At 39.4% G+C, this 25,536-nt stretch overlaps 1 protein-coding gene across 2 annotated transcripts in view; it reads left to right on the forward strand.

Moving 5' to 3' along the window:
- fgd (faciogenital dysplasia) overlaps positions 1-21,293 on the forward strand; it is a 63,727-nt gene extending 42,434 nt beyond the window's left edge. Inside the window, exons 3-19 of one of the 2 annotated variants that reach the window (XM_008414078.2) lie at positions 944-1,145; positions 2,384-2,999; positions 4,566-4,655; positions 7,814-7,950; positions 8,081-8,237; positions 8,791-8,929; positions 11,251-11,309; positions 11,792-11,938; positions 12,038-12,130; positions 12,216-12,295; positions 13,719-13,749; positions 14,243-14,347; positions 14,799-14,840; positions 15,793-15,891; positions 16,043-16,171; positions 16,874-17,014; positions 19,791-21,293. In XM_008414078.2, coding sequence (XP_008412300.1) covers positions 944-1,145; positions 2,384-2,999; positions 4,566-4,655; positions 7,814-7,950; positions 8,081-8,237; positions 8,791-8,929; positions 11,251-11,309; positions 11,792-11,938; positions 12,038-12,130; positions 12,216-12,295; positions 13,719-13,749; positions 14,243-14,347; positions 14,799-14,840; positions 15,793-15,891; positions 16,043-16,171; positions 16,874-17,014; positions 19,791-20,036 — 2,513 coding nt within the window. In that variant the 3' untranslated portion in view covers positions 20,037-21,293. Of the gene's footprint in view, positions 1-943; positions 1,146-2,383; positions 3,000-4,565; positions 4,656-7,813; positions 7,951-8,080; positions 8,238-8,790; positions 8,930-11,250; positions 11,310-11,791; positions 11,939-12,037; positions 12,131-12,215; positions 12,296-13,718; positions 13,750-14,242; positions 14,348-14,798; positions 14,841-15,789; positions 15,892-16,042; positions 16,172-16,873; positions 17,015-19,790 lie in introns of both variants that reach the window. The other variant, XM_008414077.2, reaches the window with a different exon arrangement.
- The last annotated feature ends 4,243 nt before the right edge of the window (positions 21,294-25,536 follow it).

Consider the following 25,536-nt stretch of genomic DNA (forward strand, 5'->3'; position numbering starts at 1 on the left):
GTTCATTTATGCAGCCATTAATTTGCTTAGTGAAAACTTAATAATACCTATTCATTGTGATCTAAAATAAACTTGTTTTTAAGACTTTGTGATAATCCATTTCAAATTTGACATCTAAAATGTATAATTTTGGTATTTAGTCAAAAATACTGGATTAAAATTTATTTAACTTCAACTTCAGTTAAAGCCACTAGCTGGATGGTTTCTCTAAAATTTGTCTCCTGTAGAACATGTCATATTGAGTCATTTTGTTCGTCTCAAATACACTCTTGTTTTTCAGCCTGCTTTTGGAAATTATTTGCATTTTGTAGAATCCTCCTATATTTGTCAGTGTAAAACGTCCACCAGTGGTTGGTCTCTTTAACAGAGGCTCTGTTTGGACATTTGAATGCGAAGTAAAGTTCTTCCTCTGTGTCTAGCTTCATCAGACTGAAACATGCACACAGAGGAAGTGCTCACTAGAACGACTGTGACATTAAACTTTATTTCCTGCTTTCAAACAAATTGGGTTCCTAAAGTTAAATATATCCAAATATAAAGACTGAGATCAAAATGGTAAACCAGTAATGTGCATGCACGCATGAAGCAGTGTTGGTTTCAAGACTATAGTTTTTTCTTTTATTTTTTTTTGTCTGGAAGTGTTGTGGCTTACACACGCAGAAACACAGAGCTGTCAGCATCCTGTTCTGAAATAAGGAAGTAGTCCGAAAGCTGTCGCAGACGGTCGATGTTACTCTGCCTTGCTGCTACCGTTCCTTTCAGTTTTTAAAAGTTTTCTCTCTCGAAGCCTCAGGACGGAGCAACCAAGGCTTTTGACTCAGCCATGGAGATTCTCTCTCTGGGATTTATCCGTGTCACCTGATCGTTTCTCTTCATGCCATCAGCCCCATGTGTCTCCTCCTGTTCTGATGCTCTCGTATTGTCTGGATTTATACATGTGCAGTGCCCCCTAAACCTGCGCACCTGCTCGCCCTTGGCCAAGACAAGAAACCTAAGAGGATACCCCCGGCGCCCTCCAGACCTCTGCCGGCGCCCCCTCCTCCTCCTAAGCCGAAGCCTTGCCTGAGCCCTGCTGGCCAGGGAGCACAGCCGCAGAAAGAGCCTCAGAAGGTTGGACAGCTCATCGAGAAGTTTAATAACTCCAGGTAAGAGGCTGTGAGGAAACTCTCGGTTCATTTATCAAAGTCATAATTTGCACTTTTTAGTGGTCCCGTTCTCCCTACCCTTGAATCTTCTCAGATTCTGTCATGTTACAATACAAATTTTAGTATTTTTATTTAGATTTTTTTTTTTTGCAACACACAATGTTCTGTATAATTTTGAAGTTTAGAAAAAGTGACACTTGGTGTTTTTATTTTTATTTATTTTTTTCAAATGTTACTGTGAAAACCCCAGAAGCTGCAGGTCTTGAGGGGTTTTGTCTCTACCAGCTTTGCTCATCTACATTTTTCCTCACTCTCTGCATAATAGCTTAACCTCAGAGATATTTGATGCAACAAGTCTTCCCACATATTCTGGGTTGGTTTTTGCTCAAGCTTTGACTTTGTCATTTTGTGCTTTTCTCAAAACAAGTCCATTGTGGTCGTTTCCTGTCTGTGGGTAAACCAGCCCCAGTCTCAGGTTTTCTTCTAACAGAAGCCTCCATCCATCCTCGCATCAACTCCTACCAAGTTTCTTGTCCCTTGGGAAGAAATCCATGTCCATAGCATGGTGCTGCCACCGCCATGTTTTAACATGTGGGCTGTGGGTTCAGAATGATGTGCTTTAACTCACAGAATTGGCCAAAAATATCTTGGTCTCTTCTGACCACAGCGGCTTCTTTTACCTGCTTAGTGTGTCCCTTTATATGTCTTCTGACAAACCACACAATGTGGGACTTACAGCTTTCTTTCAGCAATGCCTTTTCTCTTGTCAATCTTCCATAAACATAACTGTTCCTTGGTCTTCATGATGCACTTTGGGGTACTGCAAACCTCTGATTTCACAGATCAGCTGGATTCACACCGAGATTATAACACGAAGGTGGATTCTATCCAACAAGTTGCCCTGGGTTTTAGTTGGGTTGGATCAGAATAAAAGGGACTGAATACAAATGCAGGTTATGATTTTTAGATTTTTATTTTGAAAACATTCTGAGCTGTGAATCATTTTCCTTCCACTTCAAAATTATATGCCTTTTTGCGTTGATCTGTCATATAAAATCATCATAAAATACCATAAAGTTTGTAAAAAGACCCAATGTAAACATGTTAAGGGGGTATGAATACTTTTTTTCAAGGCATTTTACAAATGTGCACTTGTTGCTGGATAAATATAACAGATTTCTTCTTCCAGGCTTCCAGTTGGTCATTAATTAGTGATTAATAATATCTTTCTGTCCCAGGGTGCCCATCCTGGGGGTGGTCCCACGGTCGCAGCTGCACCTTTGTCTGAGAATGGACACTGCGTCTGACCTCCCTCCATCCTGCAGCGCGGACGCCTCAGCGAAGGTCGCGGGAGACTCCTCCTGCGTGGACAAACTTGCACTAAGCCCCTCCGAGCGAACTGATGGCCTGTCCGAACTTTCCCGTCTCGCCTCAATGCACATAGACGGCTCGGACGACGGTGGGCTGGATGACTGCGTGGAGCATGACATCGCGCAGAGGGTGGGCTGCATCAGTGACGCGGACCGCGAACAGGGCTCTTCCCATAAACTTATGGACAATACCGACTCCTCACAACAGAACGGGAAGATCCCCAACCGGGACAGCGGCATCGACAGCCCGTCGTGTGCCACCGAAGGGGAGGCGTTCCCCAACGAGGACGCCATCGACGAGGAGGATCATTACGACAGCGTCACCGAAACGGAAAGTGTGTCCTGCTGTGTTACGCTGGACAATAAGAGGGACTCGACGCAGGACGAGGACAGTGACTTAGACGAGGGGAGCAGCGGGGAGATCCCGTCTCTCACAGACACACAGACCGGGTATCTGACAGATGCGCACTCAGACACACATAAAGTGAGTACCATGCATGCCCATCTCCTGCAAAACTTTCTCATTAATCCAATTCAAAGCTTTCATCTCTAGCAGTCTGTTTAATTTTCATGTCTTGAGGTAATTTCTCTGGATTTTTCAGCAGATAAAAAAAAACTTCATCTCAGACACTCAGACGGCCTTTTATGTCACGGAAAAAAACAGCCTGTGTCTATTATTATCCCGGCTTGGGTGAATGGTTTCAAAGAGTTCTTGTGCATGAAACCTTAGACACTCTAATAGCCTGAGTTTAGTCGGCACAAGTGACTGACTCCTATCTCAAAGCAGCTCTTCCCATACATAAAAGGGTAAATACCTGCCCGAGAGCTGTAACAGGAGCTGGAGCGGATCGCTCGATCAAAGTCCACGACTTTAGGTTTTCCCACAGCTGGACTAAGATTTCAGCTGGGCTATTGATTGTAAACAGCACCTGTACTTGAAACTGTGTGCATGCATTTCCCTCTGAGACAGACTGTCCTGTAAGTACCCTGAAGTTTTTGATTTCAGAGGATCAAATGGGGACCAGTCCAGTACAGTCCAGAGAGATTAAAACGTGTGCAAAGAAGACCTTTGTGCCAACTCAAAATGTTTCTCTCACAGATGATTTTTATGCATATAGAACACACCCAGACTTCTCATAACTGTCACATGAAAGCTAGCGCGTGCAGCCGCTGCCGTCTGTCCACACCCTGAGCGTTTCAGGAGGAAAAAGGCACCGCTGCTCTTCAGCGCTTCCTGATCCCGACACTGCTGTGCAGAGGAAGGGTGTGCAAATACATGTTGCTGCTGCTCCGTGTGTGTGTGTGTGTGAACCTAACATTGCAGCTGACATGTTGATGGGTGCATAATGACGGCCTTGTCACAGAGGATGTGGGTTTTTTAGTGATGCACGCTGCAGGAGGACGACTGAAAACAACTTCTGCTGACTTTGTGTGGCCTCTGCTTACGAACAATGAATGTGCTGCATTTCGTTTTCATCAGAACAACGATCGTTGTGAGGTGAATGTTGTGTTCCCTTTAAGTACCCGGGAACGTCAAAATCTTCCTGTGGGGGCTAATGTCTGTAGTTATCTGGAATTAATCTGTTGTGAAACCCGCGTTGTTGCATCAGACTCGATCCTCCGTGACTTCAGTGCGTGTTCAGCCGGCGAAGCCAGAATACTTTTAGTCTGCAGAATACTTTTAGTCTGCAGCCTCGTTTTATTTAAATTTACTCAAACATTTTTCGGCTTCTTGGACTGTTTCAACTAGTCACCGAAAGAGTCAAAAGAAAGAGGAATGACGTTTCTCAGTTTCACTGAAGCAACCAATAAACACATCCTGTTGGTTTCAATTGTTAAGTTTACAATAATCTACTGCGATACTGTCGCATCCTTTTAAGAGCTGATTGGCATTTTTCAGTTGTTCTTTTTTTCTAAATGAACTAAAATATGCATCTTAATCATTCCCTTAGTTAAAATTCAAATCAGTTTGATCTGGCATCTAAGAAATAAGCTTTGTAAAAACAAATATCGGTTTGTTAATCTTTTTGTGTTTATCCGTTTTCCTCAGTGCTCGGAGGCTCAGAAGCTCCTCAACATCGCCAAAGAGCTCCTCCACACTGAAGAGGCCTATGTGAAAAGACTCAACCTCCTCGACCAGGTAATGCACATCGGCCGACTTATCTCTTTCTGGTGGTGGTTAGATGTGAGCTGGATTTAAGCTTTCACCGTGATCTAACTCCATCAGTCTAGGTTACTGGAAGCAGTGTAAGATTAATCTTCTGAGAACATTTCTGTGTGTATGTGAGTTATATTTAAATGTAAAAAAAAAAAAAAAAATCAGCTTTGTGGCTCAAGTGTGAACTTTTGGTCGGTAGTACTATAATCTTCAACTGCTCTGCATCTGTTTTGGTCATTTTGTTTTACCAGCTTTGGTAAGCAGCTCGTGTTAATCCAGTGTAATAAACACAATCGCTGTTCACTCATGGAAATGACTACTTCATTATTTGCTTCATGCAGAATATTCAGCTGATTCTTTGCTCCTTGGTCTGTTAGGGTTTTGTTGCGTTGTGATGAGAATCCTCTGCCAGTGGTTGACTTGTCTTCCTCTTTGCTCAGCTCATGTGGTGCAGCAGATAAACAGCTGTCCTATCGCAGAGTAGCGTTGGTTTATTTGTTTCCCGAGGGCAGAAAAGCCTTATAGTTTGCTTCCTGTTTTTGTTCTTGCTACATCAGTGCCCGTTTCTATGGTTACTGTAAAGCCCACCTGTGGTTGGGGCTGGTACGGAGGTGAAAGTGGATGTAGGTAACGAGAGGAGTATGTCACATGAGTCATGACAAAAGTTTTATGTGTGATTGTAAATTTTTGACCTTGCGTCTTCCTCGCTGTAATATATTGAAATGTTAGCAGCCGCATCAAGCAGATGTGTTTCCTTTTTTATTATTATTATTTTACATTTATGATGAGAGCCACATTCTACTTTCAGGAAGTTCTGCTTTTGTGCATGCTGTACAGAACCAGTTTGCACGCAAGCAGAAGTGGAATTTCGCCTTTTTGAAAATATTTTACATCAACTGTTAAAGAAGCAAATCCGTGAATCCTTCATTTGTTGCTTCACCTATTACAGCTGCCGGCACTCCTGATAAAGATGTGTTTCTCATAGTCACTCTTCAAAATGAGAAAGACAAAAGAACATGCTATTCAAGTAAGGCAAACATGTGTCTGTCTTGTCAAGTCAGGAGATTGCAGTTGATTGAAATGGTCCAACTACTTCCTCAGTGGGTCATAATGTTGTGCAGATGCCTGCTAATGAACCATCATTTGCTGCAGCTGTGTTGAAATGGGAAAAAATGAAAACCTGCAAGATATTGGCCCTTCAGGACCGACTTTGGGCACCACTGATCTGGAGATTGTGCAAAGGAAAGTCCTCTTTCTGTTTGCTCCAACCTTGTAAAATGTTATAGGAGAACACCAAGTGCTTTTCCTTTGGCTGACAGAGGGTTGTGCAAAATAGTAGCAGTAAATGTACCAGTAAGTGTGGCACCAGTAATTTTGTTTGAAAATTACAGGTTTGATTTTTTTTATTTTATTTTATTTATTTTTTAATGTTTTCAGTGTGAGCGTTTGTAACTGCAATAAAACGGGAATTTAACTTTTTTCTTTTTCCACTAAAGGTAAAAGAAGGTGGAAAGGTTTTTCCACTGTTTTTTTTCTACTAAAGGTAGGGTATAATGGGGAAAGAACTGCTGTGAAAGTTGGTTTGCAACTAAGCATCAGTTTAATGTAACATTTTCCACTCACATTTTAGACTCTTCCCTTCTCCCCCCCCCCCAAAAAAAAAAAAAAAATTCACAGCCACTTTGTTCTATCCAGTGATTCAAAGTTAAACTTAAATTAGAAGAAAGGGTTTTTGGAAGAAATTAAACGGCTGCAACAGAAGTCAGAATATCCTGATAACTGGTCTGCGATATGGCTTAAGATCCTTAAGCATTTCCACAAATGGGCTGAGAAAACGACTCAATGCATCTTAATTGTGCCCTCCTAAAAGCTGGGTTGTTTCAAATTGAGCCATGTCTACGGTGCAGCTATCGGTCACAATCAAACACAGCGGTGTTGTGCAGCCAATAAATGAGACGTTGCAGAACAGAGTGTAATGTTTCGTTTTTAGCAGCTGGTATTTGAAACGATAATAATGGTTTTGTCTTCATCACCTTGTGTGTTGCAGAAGCTTTTTCAGATCCAACGACTTATTCTGGGTAATTAGAGAGATGTAACAATGCGTATAGGAGTTTTAAAGATGTTTTTTACAGCTTCCATTTATGTACAACTGTTCCATCAACTTTCAGTTTTGTACTTACAAATGAAATGCGCTACTTTACATTTACCTCAAAAGTCTGAACTCGGGGTTGAGAATGATGTGGCACAACTGATTGCAGTACAGTGACACTCAACAGTTGCTTGTAATACTTCTTACAAACATTATTTTAGGCTGTATTTTCTGCATGCAAACGCCACCTTTAATTTGTTCAGTTTAGATTTACAAGCGCTAAATGTAACGTTGACTTCAGACGAGCATGTCACCCAACGTGTTTCCACTGCAGCTGCTGCTGTTGATGCCGGGAGCGGCCATGTTGGATATCAAAGTCGGTGTTAGAAAATTTCTCTGACTTTCTGAGTGGAAAGTCTGGCTTCGGAAAATCGTTTCAGTAGAATTTTATGACTCGGAAGTCAAAGCTGCCAAATTCCGACTATAAATGAAACTCATTGTTACTATCATTTATTTACAGTTTATGGGTTTTGTCTGTTTTTGCTACAGAAAATTATGACGTTTATTTTTTTTTGGTAAAGGCTTTGCTCTAAAAAGTTATCGGGTTAATTGTGTTGTGGTCAACATAATCTGTCTGAAAAAGGCTTGTCGTCAACGTTAACCAAGTACATGTTGGGGTTTATTTGAAAATTGAAATTATTTCATTGTGTTGTTTACACAAGTATCTAATTTAATACATTTAGATAACTCTAAATACATACTTTCAGTAGAACAATGTCTCAAAGTGAAAGACTTTTTTTTCTCAAAATTTCAGTTAACATTTCTTACAGCCGCTTCCACAAAGCAACTTCGAAATACAGAGATATGTTAAAAAGGTGTAATATAAATGTGCATTATTTTGAATAATCTCTCAAAATTCAACAGATTATTTCTAACCAACCAGCATGAAACATTTCCTGTTAGTGTTAACGGATCTGAACCTTCAATTATTTGATATGATTTTCATTTTCACAAAGGTGTTTTGTTTTATTTTTTTGTTTTTTGTCTGCAGGTATTTTGCACTAAGCTCACCGAGGCTTCAATCCCTCAGGACGTCATTACAGGGATCTTCTCCAACATTTCCTCCATCTACTTATTCCACGATCAGTTCCTGCTCCCAGAGCTCAAGACGAGGATTACTGGAGAATGGTGAGGAGTAAACACCCCATCGCAATATTCTTAGCATGATGACGTGTGGATGTTTTTCTTCAGGGCAATCTGGTCAGAGTTCATGGAGGACGAAGGAAGCTTTTCAGTGACACTTGTGTTTTTGCTCCAGGGAATCAAACCCTCGCATTGGAGACATCCTCCAGAAACTGGCTCCTTTTATGAAGATGTACGGAGAATATGTGAAGAACTTTGACCGATCCATGGACCTGGTCAACACCTGGACCCAGAGGTCATCTCAGTTCAAGAGTGTGGTCCAGAACATACAGGTTTGTTTCTGTGGTTCAACGTGTAGCTTGATGACGATGAAATGCTGGTTCATCCATTTCATCCTGCAACCTTTTTTGTGTTTGTTTGTACTTCATTTGTCAAAAACGTACAATGTACCAGGTTGAAAACCAGTGAAAAAAGAGCCAAATGTTCAAATAAAAACCTTCAGAAAGCCTGGAGAACTGTTTATCCGGATCATTTTAGAAGTCCAGGCTTAAACTATCAACAGAAAAAAAAAGGTTTAAATGAATGTCAGAAGGGTCAGGAGAAAAACTAAGTACATACTTTTCTAGGATTTAAGAGGCAACATTGTAGCCAATAGGTGTTAAGATGTTTGATTGACTATCAAGGGTCACCTTCTGTATAAGTAGGAGTTTAGGTTGTTTACCTTTAGAATATAGGTGAGTATTTGCACAATAACAGAATGGAAAGACATCAGCAATGACCTCAAATGTGAGTTTGGAAAAGTGTGGAAATGTGTGGGGGTTTTTTTGTGTTTGTTTTGTTTTATGATTAGGGAACTAAAATCTCAATTTGTGTTTGATCCAACAGAAACAGGAGGTGTGTGGGAACCTGACACTGCAGCATCACATGCTGGAGCCGGTCCAACGGATTCCTCGCTACGAGCTCCTGCTCAAAGACTACCTGAAGAAGCTGCCCGACGATGCTCTCGACCGCAAAGATGCAGAAAGTAAGACATGATGAAGCTAACACACACACACACACGCACACACACACTGCTGTCAGTCACAACTAGTAAACTACAGACTGAAAGGAAACCCTTCAGGTTTTTTTTCATTTCTGGGATTTCACTTTTGAAATCTTTAAACTTTGTATCAACATGCAGACAGGTTCCTTGTGCCTGATTGGTTTATGTAACAAAGTAATAACTGACCAAACGCAGGATTCTCTGACGCTCTGACGTGGAAAATCATTATGTGAGTCGGCTGAAAGCAAAACTGTTGTCTTGCGTCCTGCAAAAGCTGTGAAATAACTTGTTCTACAGGTTAAGTGAAATAAAATGAAAATGCTGGAACCAGTGCAGAACTCCTTTCTGTTCAATGACAATTAAAAACCAGCGTGTTAACAGCTTGGGTTGTCTCACTCACAATATGTCTCTGAGACATTCATTAATTGTGCTCACTGCGAGGTGGGAAAATGGCAAAGTGAAGTCAATCGGAGTTTTATTGTTGCACACAACATCAAAATTATACTCCCATGCTTAGAAAAGAGCAGAAATACTTCCTCAAAGGCTAGATACGGTTTTCTTGTAGCAATTCACTTTGATGACGAGACAAAAACACACCGAGCAAATTAAGAAACTAAGTAAAACGAGTGTCTAGCGATAACAGGGAATACACACTTTTTAGAAATCACCCCCTGGATTGACCCAAAGACAAAGGTAGAGAGCTACTGGAAGAGTACAGAGTCGAGTATTATGTTTCAAACTGCAATAAGCTATTTAACTTTTACTGTCACAGAGAAATGCATCTGATTCAGAAAAGATGTTACTTGTTGGTTTGAGTCTGGGAAGATTAAAAAAATGTTCTGAAACCTGCATAAGAAACAATTTAAAGCAACATGAAAACCCGAGGAAGCAATTATGAGCTTACTTTCACCTGTTTGTAAATGTAAGAATTTATTTTTAAAATTGTAAAAAATAATGATTACAGATTTAATGAGAAAATATTAACATTTGATACTTCTAAGGGATTGTGAATCAGAACTTGAGGATTTTCAGTGAAACAGCTGTATGTATATAGCTGTATGGCCGCATGTTTACATTTGTGGTCTAAACTCTACCTGTCTTAACACCTTTCACCCTTTAATGATTTGTTTGAACAGTCTTTTTTCCTAGATTAATACTATAAAGTACTTGCATTTTTTTAAAAAATAGGACTTCACAAGGTCAACCCCATATTGATATCTGGACATCGTCCCTCTGCAGGTTGCAAAGAGACAAAACACTTTTGGTGACCATGAAGATTCTGCCAGAAATGGTAGACCTCGTTTAGTTAATTGGTTTCTTGGTCCTCATCTAACTTAATAAAAGTATTGCCCATATTTATTTTTTTTAATAGATTGGTGATGTTTGCAGTAGTTCCAGAACCTTAACTTTAGTTTGTCTTAAACCAGTTTTACATCTGTTTGAGATGATTGTCCTACTGGAAACCTGCTTGTGTCAAAATTGTTAAATTGACTGAAGTTGAAAAATCTAGAGGTAGTCCTCCTGCTTAATTTTTGTATCTCCCTTGTATTATGCTCCTTTGTTAATCTTGAAAGCGTCGCATGTAAATTTTACTGAATGTTGAAAGTATCAGCGTTGAAATAGACAAATATTTGTTGGTTGTCACTCTGTCTATATATGTTAACATTAAAATCCCTTCTCTGTGACTGTGATCTTTTACCGTCTTCCACTTTAGATAATCCTAGACTTTCATGTTTATCCCTAAACCTCCAGGCCAGTTTCTTCCCCTTTGTGTCACTCAGGATGTTTCTTCAGGATAAAAAAAAAACTCGATTCATCAAAACTTCTGTATCCAGAACTAAATGTATTACAAATAGCAGAAGTTACAATAAAGCAAACTTTACATATTGCCCATTTGCAGAGAAGCAGTAGCGTATTTAACCTAATCTTATAAATTCAATCAACCCTGTGTTCATTTACTAAAACCATAGCTGTTTGTTTTGAGTCCCCTGTCCACTCCTACAGAGAAGCAATTCATTCCAGTTGCTCTGGCCTCACTCCGCAGCCTGAGTGTCTCTTCTGTTTATGTGAGGTTATGATTAATACACCCAGCCAATGTGCTCACAGTCGTTGTGTTACTCCCTGCTGGCTGGAAGCCTTTCTAAAGCACAATGTTTTATTAAAAATGACCATTAACCTTTTGCAAACAACAAATGTCTATCTGTGTGACAAGTAGAAAAAATATTGCTCTGTTTGAATTTCAGTCACATGATCTCGCTCGCCAGTTTTGCACTTTTTAATCACTGTTCATATTTGCACTGCAGAGGCACTGGAGCTGATCTCTACTGCAGCCAACCACTCCAATGCAGCAATCAGGAAAATGGTATGGCCTTAAATTCTTCCTGCACACAAACTAGCTAACTATTTTCATCTCTCTGGTGTTGTCTTGGTCAGCTTTATAAGAACAAGTTACCCAGACACTTGCTCATGTTGTCTCCCCGTCAGCGACATTGCGTTAACCCAGACAGGAAGTTGCTGCTTCCTGCCTGATGTGTCATGACTGAGATATCATGGCCGCATGTTTTCAACACTGGTCCTCTGCTTTCCTTTTCATTTACCTCTCCATAACACCTGTTTCTCACACATCCTTCAAACAACTTACAAATGCCAGAATGAAGAGGACAAAACTTCTGCTTTCCTACTTTTCGTGTGAAACTGAAAATAAAAAAAACAAAAAAAAAGACGAGCCTGACACAGATCACCACCAGAGGGAGAGCTAAGCTTAGAGCTCCGTCTGTCTTCTGACTGGAGAGTGTCTCTGCTCCTCTCATCCTCCTGTTTTCCTTTATTTTTATTTTTGTTCAGGAAAAGATGAACAAGCTGTTGGAGGTTTACGAGAGGCTTGGGGGAGAGGAGGACATAGTAAATCCTGCCAATGAACTCATAAAAGAAGGGCATATTAAAAAGATGTCAGCCAAAAATGGAACAGCACAAGACCGATACCTCTACTTGGTGAGAAGACTGTGTAATTATAGACGCGTCACACGGACTCAGAACGGCTCTTAATGTCAGATCTGCTCAATAAATGCTTAACATCTTCTTCGCTTTCAGTTCAACAATATGGTGCTATACTGTGTCCCTAAACTCAGACTGATGGGGCAGAAGTTCAGTGTCAGAGAGAGGATTGACATTGCAGGAATGGAGGTATAATCCTGTTGTATTTTTTTTCTGCTTGCATTGTCATGCGTTTAATACATTTATTCTGTTTATTTTTTTGTTTTAATCTCAGGTCCAAGAAAATGTGAAGCAGAACGTTCCTCATACATTTGTTATAATTGGTAAACAACGTTCACTGGAGCTGCAGGCTAGGTAAAGGCAATTAAAATAGACCAATGACCCACACTCGTATGCATTCGGATGTGCAAGTAATTGAGTTCATGTCTGTTTTGGGAATAGGCAAGTATAAGATTATTATGGTGTGACAACGTGGAGTAAAAATGCTACCGTTTCACAGTATTCACATGTGCAGTTTAAACCAAAATGTATTCATGATGTAATTGATTTAATTTAAAAACAAAAAAACAAAATATTGATCACAGATAGATTATATGTACTGTAACCTTTATGTATTGTTTATTTTTAATGACACATTTTTTAATGCTAAGTGTTTAATATTATGCCTTTTAGTTGTTCTGCTCTACTGAGGAACACTGGGACTCTTGAACATTTTCATTAACTGTATGAGTCGACGGACTGTCAGCTCAGGTAGCCTGCAGTCAATTACAGAGGGAAGTCCCTCAACAAATTATACTACTTTTATAAAAGCGATGGGTGGTGCACTTTTAGTTTTCAAGTTGGGAAACCATAAATATTTCCAAATGACAGTTTTTTTTGCTTGTAAGATAGGAATGTGTCTCTGTCTTCTTTCTGCAACTTGACTGAAAATGTGGAGCAAAAGTTTGGGGAGAAAACAGCCCTGCTGTCCTCTGTGCTCTATAGATATGACTCCAATCAGTGGTTAATTAGTCTAATTAAAAGACCTCTTGCTGTAGGATTTAAAGGATGGAAAATATGGTAGTTTTCTTCTTAAGCTATTATGGTGCAGTTTTACTTAAAAGTGTGTTTTTTTCTGAGCATAACAAAGCAATTAAATATTTTTGAATATGTTCCTACGTATTTTTATTTTCATTTGTATTCGTAATTTTCTCAAGTTTCTGAATTGTTGAAAGAAAACTAAAAGAAGCCATCTTCAGGAGGAAACCTGCTGTTGTCAGATGAAATCCAAATTTAGCTTTTTGGCCCACAACTGTGTGGTGGGAAAACTAATCGGTGCATCATCCTGAACAAACAATCTTCATAGTAATGAATACATGACTCCGCTTCATGATGAGATGGAACAAGTGGAAAGATGGTGGTGGTGGCAGCATCATGCTATAGGGATGTTTTTTTTTTGGTTTTTTTCTTCAACAGCGACAGAAATGAGGACAAATAAAATCTAAAAAAGGGTAAAATGCTAGGAAAATATTACGAGGCAAAGTCTACTACATATTTAACCCGGTCTCTTCTGTAAGACGTGCATAAAAATTAGCCTGCATGGCTAAATGTGGCTTATTTACATGACGAACTAACGTACTCTTGCTTACAAATTAAGGTGAAGAAAATCTAGTTTTTATAATGTCTTATTTAATGTCATTTAAACAGTTTCACATTTCTGTAATTTGAATTTCTGGTGTGGAGAAAATGTCACATTTTTATCTAAATATTTCATTTCATTAATTAATTTGCTCTACAGGACAGCAGAGGAGAAGGAAGATTGGATCCAGGCAAGAATAACACACCCACACACACATGAGCTCGCCATCTGAGTCCCTGAGGGACAGACGGCACTCCGGTCATTCCATTTTATCAGGAAACAGAAATAGCATAAATCTTTTTAGATCATTTTTTCAGTATTCGAGTCTTGTTGAACTATAACAAAATCCCTTTTTACTAATTTATCCCATTACAACAAGGTAGCAATGCATTCTGCTGATTTGACAAGGGACTAATAGTTTTAAATAATGGGCTTTACTTCTGGTATGTAGCGATGAGTGACGAGTGGAAATTGTTATATGGTAGCCTAATCAAGATTGATGACATAGTGGAAGGTAAACAGAAAGCTGCAGTAGTGGGATTGTGATGCATTCAGCCTGAGTTTATCTTCTGAGCCCAGACGGGATCTGAAGATAAGGTCAGAACGGTTTATAATGCTCCAGCCATGTGCTGCAGGTTTTCAATCTTTTTCCCCGCCTGTCTCCTCTGCCCTCTCACTCTCAGGTGATCAAGGCCACCATCGAGCGGCACAAACAAAACAGCGAAACGTTCAATAAAGCGTTCAGTAGCTCCTTCTCCCGTGAAGACGACCATGTGCCGGAGTCCCCGGTGAGTGTCGATCTCCCCCTCCTCTCTTGATTACTCCATTGTGAAGTCAGAGCGAGGGTCATGATGTCCAGTGAATCATGGCAGACGAATGATCCACCAAACGATTTTGTCATAGTCTGGCCTTTGTCTGCCAGAACAGCCCTCCATCTATGGATGTGGGTAGAATCACACAGACAAAACACTCCCAGAAAGAGGCTCTTTATTTCCACATGTAGCGTCTGCGAGTCTCTTCTCCCAGAGATGGCTGATGACCAAATAGGGAAAGTACAAGTCAAAGTGTATACTGAACTGCTATGAATCTTCTTTGACCCACTTTGTGTTGGCCTTAGCTGGAACCCAGCCAAACACTTCCTTCAGACTCCTGAGAGGGGGTTTAGGCTGACACCTAGTGGTAGATGTAGATTACTGCAGGAGGATGATGCCCTTACTGAGTTTTTCATCTTGTCCTCAGGGTCCCAACACTTTTATGGACTCAGATGGACTTCATGAGAGGGTAAGATGCTGTCATATTCTCTTGCATTTCAACTGTTCAGACATTACTAATGTTTACTTGATTTATCTACTAAATTGAGCTAATCTCACTTTGTACCTGCTGGCGAACTTAAGAAAATGGGACAATTTTATCTTTTAGAAAAGAAAACCATCTCTGCTGGATGTAGAGTAATTCTCTGTTCAGAATTACTAAGCAGTACATGTGTTTAGCATTCAAACAATAATTAATATACAAGCATGGCATGTATAAATAGACACCTACATGTTTTAAACTGTTACAAGTGGTATATCAGATGCAAATGTAAATATAAAGAAAGAATAAAAGTGCATATAAAAAAACTAAGTGAAAGTATAATTTTAGTGTTAAGACACAACCCATATTAAAATCTGTATTTTACAAATATACTTTTTAATATCTTGTTAAAATCAATATCGAACAATTTTAGTAGATTTTTATTTTAATATAAAAAACACATATTTTCTCAAATAAATACACTTAATCGTTAATTAATGTCACATAGAGTATATTTTTGGTAATGTGTATTTTACAATTCTACTCTAGTACAGTTTAAAACAAGTGTAAAACTACTGGACATTTTACACTTTTTCATTGTCTGGTTTTTCTTATTGTATGGGACACATTTTATTTAAAATCTAGATCATTCTTTAAATATAGCAAAGTGGATTATTTTCCATCTAGGGTTTGATGATTTCTTTCACACTTTTTTCATAATGTGCTTAAAAACTTTCAATTTGTAGAGAATGTGTTTAGCCTGATGGAATCTGCTAAGAAAATTTGTCTAGCTGACTGAGACAACTAACTCTTTCTTAACAGAAGTATGAAGAGGAAGACAAAGCAAGCTAGCAGATGTTGCTTCCTCTTAACTTGTTGCAACACCTTAACACACCTTCCTGTTTGTTTTTGGTTTTTTTATGATTATTATTTTTAGAAGAGCTCCAAGAAGAAGGAAAAGGAGAAGCAGACGTGCAGAGGCTGCCATGAGAGCTTCAATTTCACAAAGCGCAAGCATCACTGCAAGTCCTGTGGAGTGGTAGGTGCAGAGGAAGCCATTTTGTTGTGAGGGATAAAGAAAGGGAATGATGGAAATGAAAAAGTTGGAACAAGTGGAAAATATAACCTAGACAGTCAATGTGCTTTTGTTTCCCCCCCCACCCCCACCCCTCCACCGTGTCTGTCTGCAGCCCATCTGTGCAAAATGTTCAAAGACCTTGGACAACAAAACGAGCCGAGTGTGTCCCGAATGTTTCGAAGCCAGCCTCAGCGTTGAAATGATGTGTGGAGGTGAACAGAAGAGAAAAGCTGCACCTGAGGTAAAATGGCACTAAAAGTTGGCGTACTTATAATGACAGAAGCGCATAATTGTAGCAGGATGGAATATTGGTCTAAAAATAAAATTGCATGATCTCATAAGGTGACTGTTTTCACAGAATGCACTGAAGTACGCTTTGTACATAACTCCCTATGATGGCTAGTAATTATGCTAATACGGTCTCAGCTACAGACTGGCTCAGTCGCCTCTGCTGACATGACAGTCTGGCAGCTTCAGGTGGCTTACCTGACCGCCTGCCCTGTCTTTCAGAACAGAAATCATCTCTATGTTCACTCTATACCTACAAAAAGCCAACGACTACACAGTTTACTAAAGGAGATAACTGGCGTAGTCACACCTTTTGTGTTTCGGATTCATTTCATGTGTTTAAATGACAAGACTCCACAGCTTTAAAAGAACAACCCTGCAGAGAGACACAGTCGCCACAAGGGGGAGCTGCAGGTTACGAGAGCTTTAGAAAAGGGCCATAGAAGCTTAAGCTCCTGTCCCTGAACAAATCCCATTGTGTCCTACATTGTCGTTACATAAGATTGGAGGATCTGTCCTCTCCTTTACTCATCACATTTAAATCCCCGTCAATATTACACAGATACATTTGAATTGCAAACTCGTTTTAAATAAATTGTGCCTGCGATGCTGAAACGCTTCTGTTAACCTTAGGTCTTGTTGTTTCTTTGTTTAGAGACAGTCATCTCTGACAGGAGACAGCTGCCTGCTGTGCGGCTACCTCCAGGTCCAGGAGAAGGGCAAGAGTTGGACCAAGATGTGGGTGGCTCTAACGAAGACGGAGCCACTGGTGCTGTACTTGCAAAGCAGTGGACAGGTAAAACATGTCCACGCTCTGCAGGAGGGTTTTCAGAGAGCTATATCCAGATTTAGACTGATAAAGATGGAAAATAATTAGAAGCTCACAAGTTTCATTAATCCAACAAAAGAAATCTCAAAAAGAGTCGCACTGAAGTTTCTTGATTTTTTATTTTTTTTAATTATTATTATTTTATTCTCCAAGATGACAGACAGTACAGCCTAAATTATAGAAACAGTGATAGAGGCAGTGGACACGCATATCCCTCACTGGTTTCTCTGCTTTAACACACACGACTCAGATGATTTGCAGTTCAGCGAAAACCTGTTAAACAGCAATTCAAATCAAGTGTGCCTGAGGCAGGAAAACATCTAAAACTGTGGGCCTGGAGGACCAGATTTGTGGAACACTGGTGTAGGAGATGGAATGACGTCCCTGCAGGCCTGACCTCCGCCCTGCTGGATATTTGTAGGATCAGCACGGTTGTGCTGTTCATGACATGGAGACCGACATGCAACAAATACTTGTCAAACAATGCAATGCCATCCCACAAGAGTGTGTGACTGAGCTGATAACCAGCATGAGGAGAAGGTGCCAGGCTGTTGTGGCCGTGTTCTGTTGTCCCACACATCACTGTGGACCCAGTTTAAGTAAATAAGTGGTTAAGTAGTCAAAATGTCTTGTTTCTACAAATTTTAATTATCCAATCCATTAAACATCAAGTAAGAGCCAACAAGCACTTTGGCGCTGACGAAGAGGGTTTGGCTCAACACACACACAGACACTCTGCAAGATGCATTGTCCTTATAAATGTGGCTCAATTTAAAGGAAAATGAGCAGCCTTTCCTACATTAGACGATCAAATAGTTAAAAATCAGCGCTATAACAAAGACTCAATTCTTACCGCAAGTACAAAATGAATCATGGGTGGTTCAAAGCCTTCTTTTAGCAGATATGGAGCATAAGTATAAACCTTTAAGAAAAGCTGAAAAATTGTTAATTTTTCCTTGCGTTAGGACAATCTCGCTCTAAAAAAATTAATTTAAACAATTTTGGAGGTTTTTCATACATTTTTCTGAAGTGTCTGTTGACAATGCTGTGGAAACGTGATGACATGTCTAGTTATTTTATTCAGAATGAAAAATCATTGTTAATACTGATAGGAGTGGCTCAATTTCCTCACTCCAAAGTACGCCATCAGTGTGCTTAACTGTTTTTATTAAAGGTTCATCGCATGCAAATTACGAGATCTAGGTTCCATTTAGTTTTGTATGATCAGAAATGCTAATTCTTTCACATTTATTATTGAGCCTTTATTCAACTGTGTATTTAAGATAAATAGATTTAAAATATCTTGGACTATGTCAAAAGAGTAACAGCTACTAAAAATGCAACCCTGCAACATCCACCACAGAGAACTGAAACAATCTTTCAATGTTTAATCATTGATATCATTGCAGAAGCCATCTTATGCAGTAAGTCTGATCAGTTCAGACTTTTAATTTCTAAATTATTCAACCAATATAAATTCAGTCAGTTGTTTTTGAGCTGATTCCAAGTTGTTTTAGAAACAGTTTAGTGTTTTTTTTTTCCGTCCTAGCTCATTAGGACTTGGTAAAATCAGAAAAATCAGGTTTTTGGTTGTTTATATAAAAATAAAATGGTCACCGTTTCATTTGAGCTGTTGTTCAGATATTCAGATTCAGAGGAGCTCATCTGTTCAAAACAGAGCTTTTAATTCCTATATACAGGATATATGAGAGAGTAAAGCAGGGATTAAACAACCGGATTGGAACGGCAGTATCGTTTAACGGGAAAGCACGGCTCCCTATGCTTAGCAACGATCCCGCACACACAAAACCAAACCAAGCCGGCTATACTCTCATCAGACAGCTTATAAGTCTGCATCTTATAGCACCCAGGGTTTCACATTATAGACAGTAATTATTAGTCTGTATGCATAATTCAACCATAAATGAGGTTTTCGGCAAGTAATGTTGATTCTTTTTTGTGTGTGTGTGTGTGTGTGTGTTGTTGTTTTATTCACAACAGAATGAAATGCAGGGAGAAGCCTCCCTGCATTTCATTTTTAAGATTAATGTCCCACTCCCACAGCTGGAAGCTGCCATCACAAAGATTAGGATTAATAGAAGATGGATGAGCATTTCCTGAATCAACAGAAAGAAAGAGGGGGGGAGGGGAGAGAGCTGTGCATCTCTCGTGAAATACTAGTGCACCTCGATGAATTAAAGTATCTTCAAAGAATATCTGGCGTTAAATTAATTGATATATGTACATAGCAGGTTAAGGAGAAGAAGAAATAGCCTTTATTGTTCCACAGTGGGGAAATTCAGGTGTAAAAAAATATATATGAAAATGTTTTTTGTTTTTTATTTTTTATCTAAAAGTTAGTTGCTAAAAACTGGAGGTCCAATAATTTTCTGTATCCAAGCATATAGTTAGAAAGCTAAGTAGAAGAAAAACGTATGGAAAAATTGACTAGGCAACTGGAATAACTGCAGATTTCAGTATTACTGTGAAGGAAACACTCCATAATACACAGACTTGTGCAACATCTGCTGCATCTTAGTCCACCCCTAACACCTAAAATAGTGCAGTGTTCATGTGTAAATTTTAATCTGTATTAGTTTAATTGTTTGCAGTGAAATAAAGTAAACTTTAATGATATTTTTAATTTATTGAGATGTAAAAGTACGGTATATGCAAGCCGTAACTCGTCAGAGTTGCACAACTTCACCTTTACCTTAAAAACAAATTTCCCGCTGTTTTGCAGGACTTGAAAGGGTCGCGGGCTGTCCCCCTGCCCGGCTTGGAGGTGAGCATGGTCCCATCGGCCACGGCTGACAAACCAGAAGTCAAAAACGTGTTCAAGCTCAGCCACTCCCAGCAAACCTTCCTCCTAAGTGCCCAAGATGCAGAACTTCAGGCCAAATGGGTGGAAGTCCTCTCCAAAGCTTCCCGGGGCGAAGCGCCTGCTGAGGCGTCGATGAGCCTGACTGAACACAGGAAAAGCCAGTAGCGGCCACTCCGAAACAGCTGGACTCTCTCCCTCTCCCTCTCCTGTGTATGAAGCACACATTACTTGAATTCACTTTACCTTGGCACTTTTGTTTTCCCTCCTCTTTGAACGGACCACTCAATACGTCCCGGGCCGTCTGACTCGTAGCCTCTCGACCACACAGCTACTTCTTCGTCTTCGTGTTTCTCTGAAAACACACAAACCCAATACTCCGATGCCACTGGTCATGTTTTATTTCTCAGTGTTTTGAACAACTGGATCTCTGAAGAACATTTATTTGTAATATAACTGAAGGAAAATCCAGTTTTTAGATGAAGTTCTTGTACATTATTCCAAGGTGTCATGAAGCATTAACTCTTAGGTGTCTGTCTTTGCATTTAGAGTGCATGTGTGTGCGTGTGTGTGTGTGTGTGCGTTTGTGTGTCTGAGCATTTGAGTCCCTTCCGGTGTTATACTAAGTATTGAATGCTTGTGTAAGAAACCCCCTCTGAGGCTTTCACTCCTGCTGAGGGCACAGTGTTGGTTCTGTGGGTCTTGTACAGTGTGTGTACTATAATGTGATGTAAGGAAACAAAGTAAAAACGACATTTAACTTAAAAAAACAACATACATTTGTGGCTGGCCACCTGATGTTTCCACTTTTAGCCCCCATCCTTCTGACCCCATCCTGTTTTTTTTTTGTTTTTTTTGTGGTACTTTGGTACTTATTCCCTCTCTGTCATTGTCACTGGAGTCTGAGACGTCTGATCCGAGTGTGATTTCCACTCATGTTTTGTTGTGTGACAGATCTCGATCACGTGGCTTCACTTCAGGGTCAGCCTTAATATCTCCACTTGCACACAGACAAAGAAACCCCAGTCTGTGCAGTTCAGTCTTTCACTGACTCTCCCTTTTAGTGATGTGATGGAAACCAAGTACTGTACTGTAAAAAAAAAAAAAAGAAAGAAAAGTTTATTCTGCCTTTCCCTTGCGTACCTTTCCCCCTATAAGCACCAGCCTTTAAATAAAAGTAGCAAATAAAGTCATTCTTCACAGTCTCCTTTTGCATGTAAACTAACTCATATTTATATGTTGTGCTATAAAAATCTTCCCCTTGTCCTTCTTTTTACGCTTCAGAGCTTATTCCTGTTTTTTTTCTGTATATAAGCGGAATCGTCACTGTTTTTTTGAACGATTGTGCTGTGAAAAAAGAAAGGAGTCGCGCATATCATCAATAAACAAGCATGACTCGTTTGAGGCCATGCCGTCCAGTAAGAACGTGTCTCCAGTTTCTCTTCGTGAAATAAAAAAAAAGTGTCCAGCGCCTCTTGGGTAGAACAATGCAAGCACATGACTCAAAAGTGGATGTGAATAAAGCCTGTTTTATAGTTTCATATCACCTCTTGAGTTTTTTGCAGAAGCACCTTTCACTTCAATTACAGCTGCAAACATTCTGGGGTCTCCATCTGCCTATGAACGGATAAAGTAACTGTGCTTTTTCTACCACAAATGGTAAAGGAGGCCCACACTATAATAGAACCTCCGCTGTTTTGTTTTTTTTTGTTGTTGTTTTTTTTTACCTATTTTATTTTAATGTAATTCACTGAACACACAGATAATTTTTTCCAGTTGTTTTTGTTCCTCTGTTCTATTGTTGGTTTGGCCACTGACATGACAAACTTCTCCAGGTCAGCCTGAAGCTGCTTTGTTTGTAACACAACCCATCACGAAATGTCACAGAATTCCCTTTTTTTTTTCTTGACATCATTTGTCAAAAAGGGGGATTTCTATAGATTCACAAACTGATCAGTAGTTTAGTGATGTTGGGACTGCCTTCAGTTGTACTCAGTAGAGAGTTTAGTTTTGCCCGTTTACAAGGTGTGTAAAACGAGCTCCGATGTAAAGCCAGGAAGCCTTTACAACTAAAAAGCTGATATTTTCAGAAGGCATATTTATTAAACTCGAACCGACATTTAGTTTTTCTGTGTAGCAGCTAACAAACATGTTAGTATACTAATTCAGACTTGCAGCTCAGCTATGTGGTCACATTAAATCAGGAAGTTGTACAGTTTATGGTAATCCACCCAGCAGTTTATGTCTCAGCTAAGACATCTGAGACATAAAGCAGAAATTTAGTGCAGAGCAAGCTCTCCCAAAAGAAGCATGTTTGTGTTTTCTTTTCTTTAATCTGTCACATAGAATAAAATAGATCTCCGTTAGCTTTTTAAGCAAAAGTGAAAATTGGAATGTAGAGCTCTGTGTACCTGTGGTGTACAACCATATAAAAAGCTTTGACATTCTTTGCTCTGAGCGTGAGGAAACCTGTGATGATCTGATCAAAAGCAAGACAAGGGACTTGCTGAAAAGACTCTGATCAGTGACCTAATGAATTATGTCTTCTGAGGTCAACAAAAGAGACCTGGAAGCTTGTTTTGGGGAGAAGAATTTTTATTCTGAATAAATTTACAACAACGTAGCAAAACAAATAGAAAATTGGGAATTAAAGGAAAATAAAATTACAGCTTGAAAGTGAAAAGTATTAATAGTGGGAAAAGCTAACAGAGTTGAAAGCTGCCTGATTTTCACCTCTCAGATGTGTGTGTGTGTGGAGTTGTGTATTCGCTGCAGAAAAGTTGTTACAGCTAGTTTATGTTCATTTTTTTGGCACCTCTTAGTCTATTTTTCTGCCAATTAATTGTTTTAATATAATGGAGATTTATTTAATGTGCATACGTAGATAAATCATGCACAATGCCCTGCAAAAGTATTCATAATGAACAGAAATGTAAATATTTATATATTTAAATCTGTTGTGACAGTTTTAATAGTTTGTTCTACAGTTTTAATTGAATCCACTTTCACACCACACTTTCCGGGTTGCTGTGGGGTTTTTGTGTGTTTTCTGTAGAGAATTTGAAAGCCACATAGCCATTTCACTTAACAGAGAGAGACCGAAAGAGGAGAGCTTTCATAGATAACATTTTTATTTTCAAAAGTTAACATAAAGTTTTAGAAAGATGACGTGCTTCGCCGGTGTCTGCTGGTGCTGCTATGAGCTATGGTGCAACATCAGAGCAAAATGCTGACCGCTTCCTTCTGTTCAATGTGCTGTACATTCAGAGAGAAGTGGAGCAGGGAGGAAACTGTGTTCGAAGCTGATTGAGGAGCAAACTACTTGCAGAAAACTCCTATTTTGTTTCACTTCTTTGAGAACAAATCTGAGTGGCTTTTCTCTCATCTTCAAAGCTGAAACTTTAGCTAAAAAAAAACTCAGCTTCGCTGTGTTAGCCGTCTGCAGAAGTTCAAAAGGCACCTCTGTATCTTTTGATTTTTCTTTTCCTCTGTAATAGTTGTGAAAATGGGTTGTCCAAAAGTAGCTGACTCTACAAAGGTATTGCTAGAACTGAAAATAGCCGAACTGTCCTCTGCCAGAGGCCCCAAGGCGTTTCTCAGTGGCTTTACAAAACAACATTGACCGCTTTGAGACAGCACAAAAGACAGGGCTGGTTGATTTGAACCAGGTTTGCAAAAGCACATTAAAAGGTCTGAAGAAAATAAGAAAAAACTCAGCTGAAGATGTGTTTTCCGTTTCGTGTTGCAAACGTAATTTGCTGCTGCTCTCACACAACAGCTGAGCAGAACAGATTGAAAGGAGAAGCTGGAGAATAAGCCTCTTAGCAGCTGTTTGTGTGTGATAGTGCACATGCATGTGTGTATTCCAGATATTTCCGTGCTCTGCAGAAAAAGACAAACTTATTTCTCATTCTCTGACATTAAGTCAGACTCAACTTTTCCTGTCTTGGTCAGTTAGAATTAGAAACGTTTTTTGTGCAACTTGCGACATCTCGGCAAACTTGACATGCGTTTTTTTTTTTTTTTTAGGGCATCACCTTCAAAAATTAATGCAAATCTGACAAGATAAAAAGAAGAGAATTGCAGATCTTCACAACTGCCCATCATCCTTTTGTTTAATTTCCAGATGCCTGAAGGTGCAAAGTTTATCTGTCAAACAATAGTTAAGAAGTATGTATAAACACCCATTATATCGTTCAGCATGTAAAAAGGTTCCATGTTCCAGAAATAAACGAATGTAGGTGTGAAAATGTTTATATTGGTTCCAAAACAAAACTGAAAGGCTTTGAAGATGCTGGTTCAAACTGATATTAATCTCATTATTTACTTGGACAGCCAGCGCTTCAAAAGCAATGTAAAAGCTCAACTATAATCTTGAAATACTCGTAGTAACATAAGGTAATGATAATTGGAGATATGTTCTGATAAAACAAAAATTTAAGCGTCCTGCCATGGTGGCCGTTGTTACATTTGAAGGAAAAGCGATGCTTGCAAACCTGAGAAGACCATCCCATCTATGACGTACAGGAGTGGCAGCATCTTGTTGTTTGCTGGGGTTGCTTACTGTAAGAGGAGCTGGTGCACTTCAAAAAATAGATGGTATCATGAGGAAAAAACATTATGTGGAAATATTGAAGCAACATCTACAGACGTCAGCCAGGAAGTTAAAGCTCAGTCACTAATGACGACTGTAGACAGAACCTGAAGTATATCACCAGATTTGTAACAATGTGACAAAATCGCATTGTTTTTGGACTGGCTATTTTCGAAAGGCAAATTCTATTAAATACTAAAGAATGTATGTAAACTTCTGAATTTGAAAGTAGCAGTAAAGAACTCAATTAGCCTGGCATTTAGCAAATAAAAATGTTTTTCCTGGCTGACCTAATCCAAGAAGCGATAAAGTCGGGTAATGTCCGTCAATTTATATCTAAATACAGACACTATTTATGAATATGCATGAAACGGAATCACTTGCATTTTTGCAAGTTAGCAGAATGACTGAGGGACCGCATGCCCTTCTCCTCTGCTGGTTTGTATCCATCTCTATTTAAAGACAGCTATTTGAATCTATTTGCTAAAGAGAAAGGAGAATGTCACTTTTATAATCTACTTCCCTTTAGCACATTATTTGGTTATCTATCTCACGCCAAAAGCAGGGTTTTCTGAGTTTTTTTTTTCTTTGTTTTTATGCTGATGATCATGTGCCGTTTACAGTTCTCTCTCAAAACTTTTCCAGCTGTTACACACATTTTGATAATTTTGTGTGACATCATGTTGTACTTTATCAACACCCACATACAAGTGCAAATGGGGGATGGGGGAAACTCATTTGCATTCTTCTGGTGAAACAGCGAGACAATTCTCCATTCCTGAACAGGAAGTGGTTGTAACTGTTTCCTGTCACTTTCATGTCTCAAGCTGGTATTGTCAGACCATTTCTGAGTTTCATTACCTCTCAATGTGTTGTTGTTGCTTTCAAAACTCTTTGCAACAGAAAAAATATATTCATGTGGGGTTGCTGCTTAAACTGATACACCTTTAGTCGGATGATTTCATCAACCCACAACCAACTGGAGGTCAGACGTACGTGAGATAGTCTGAAATACAAAACCAAAACATGTGTGCTCACAGGAAATACACCGCTATGTCCTTAGGCAGTTCATTT

The sequence above is a fragment of the Poecilia reticulata genome, linkage group LG7, assembly GCF_000633615.1.
Source record: "Poecilia reticulata strain Guanapo linkage group LG7, Guppy_female_1.0+MT, whole genome shotgun sequence".
NCBI lineage: Eukaryota > Metazoa > Chordata > Actinopteri > Cyprinodontiformes > Poeciliidae > Poecilia > Poecilia reticulata.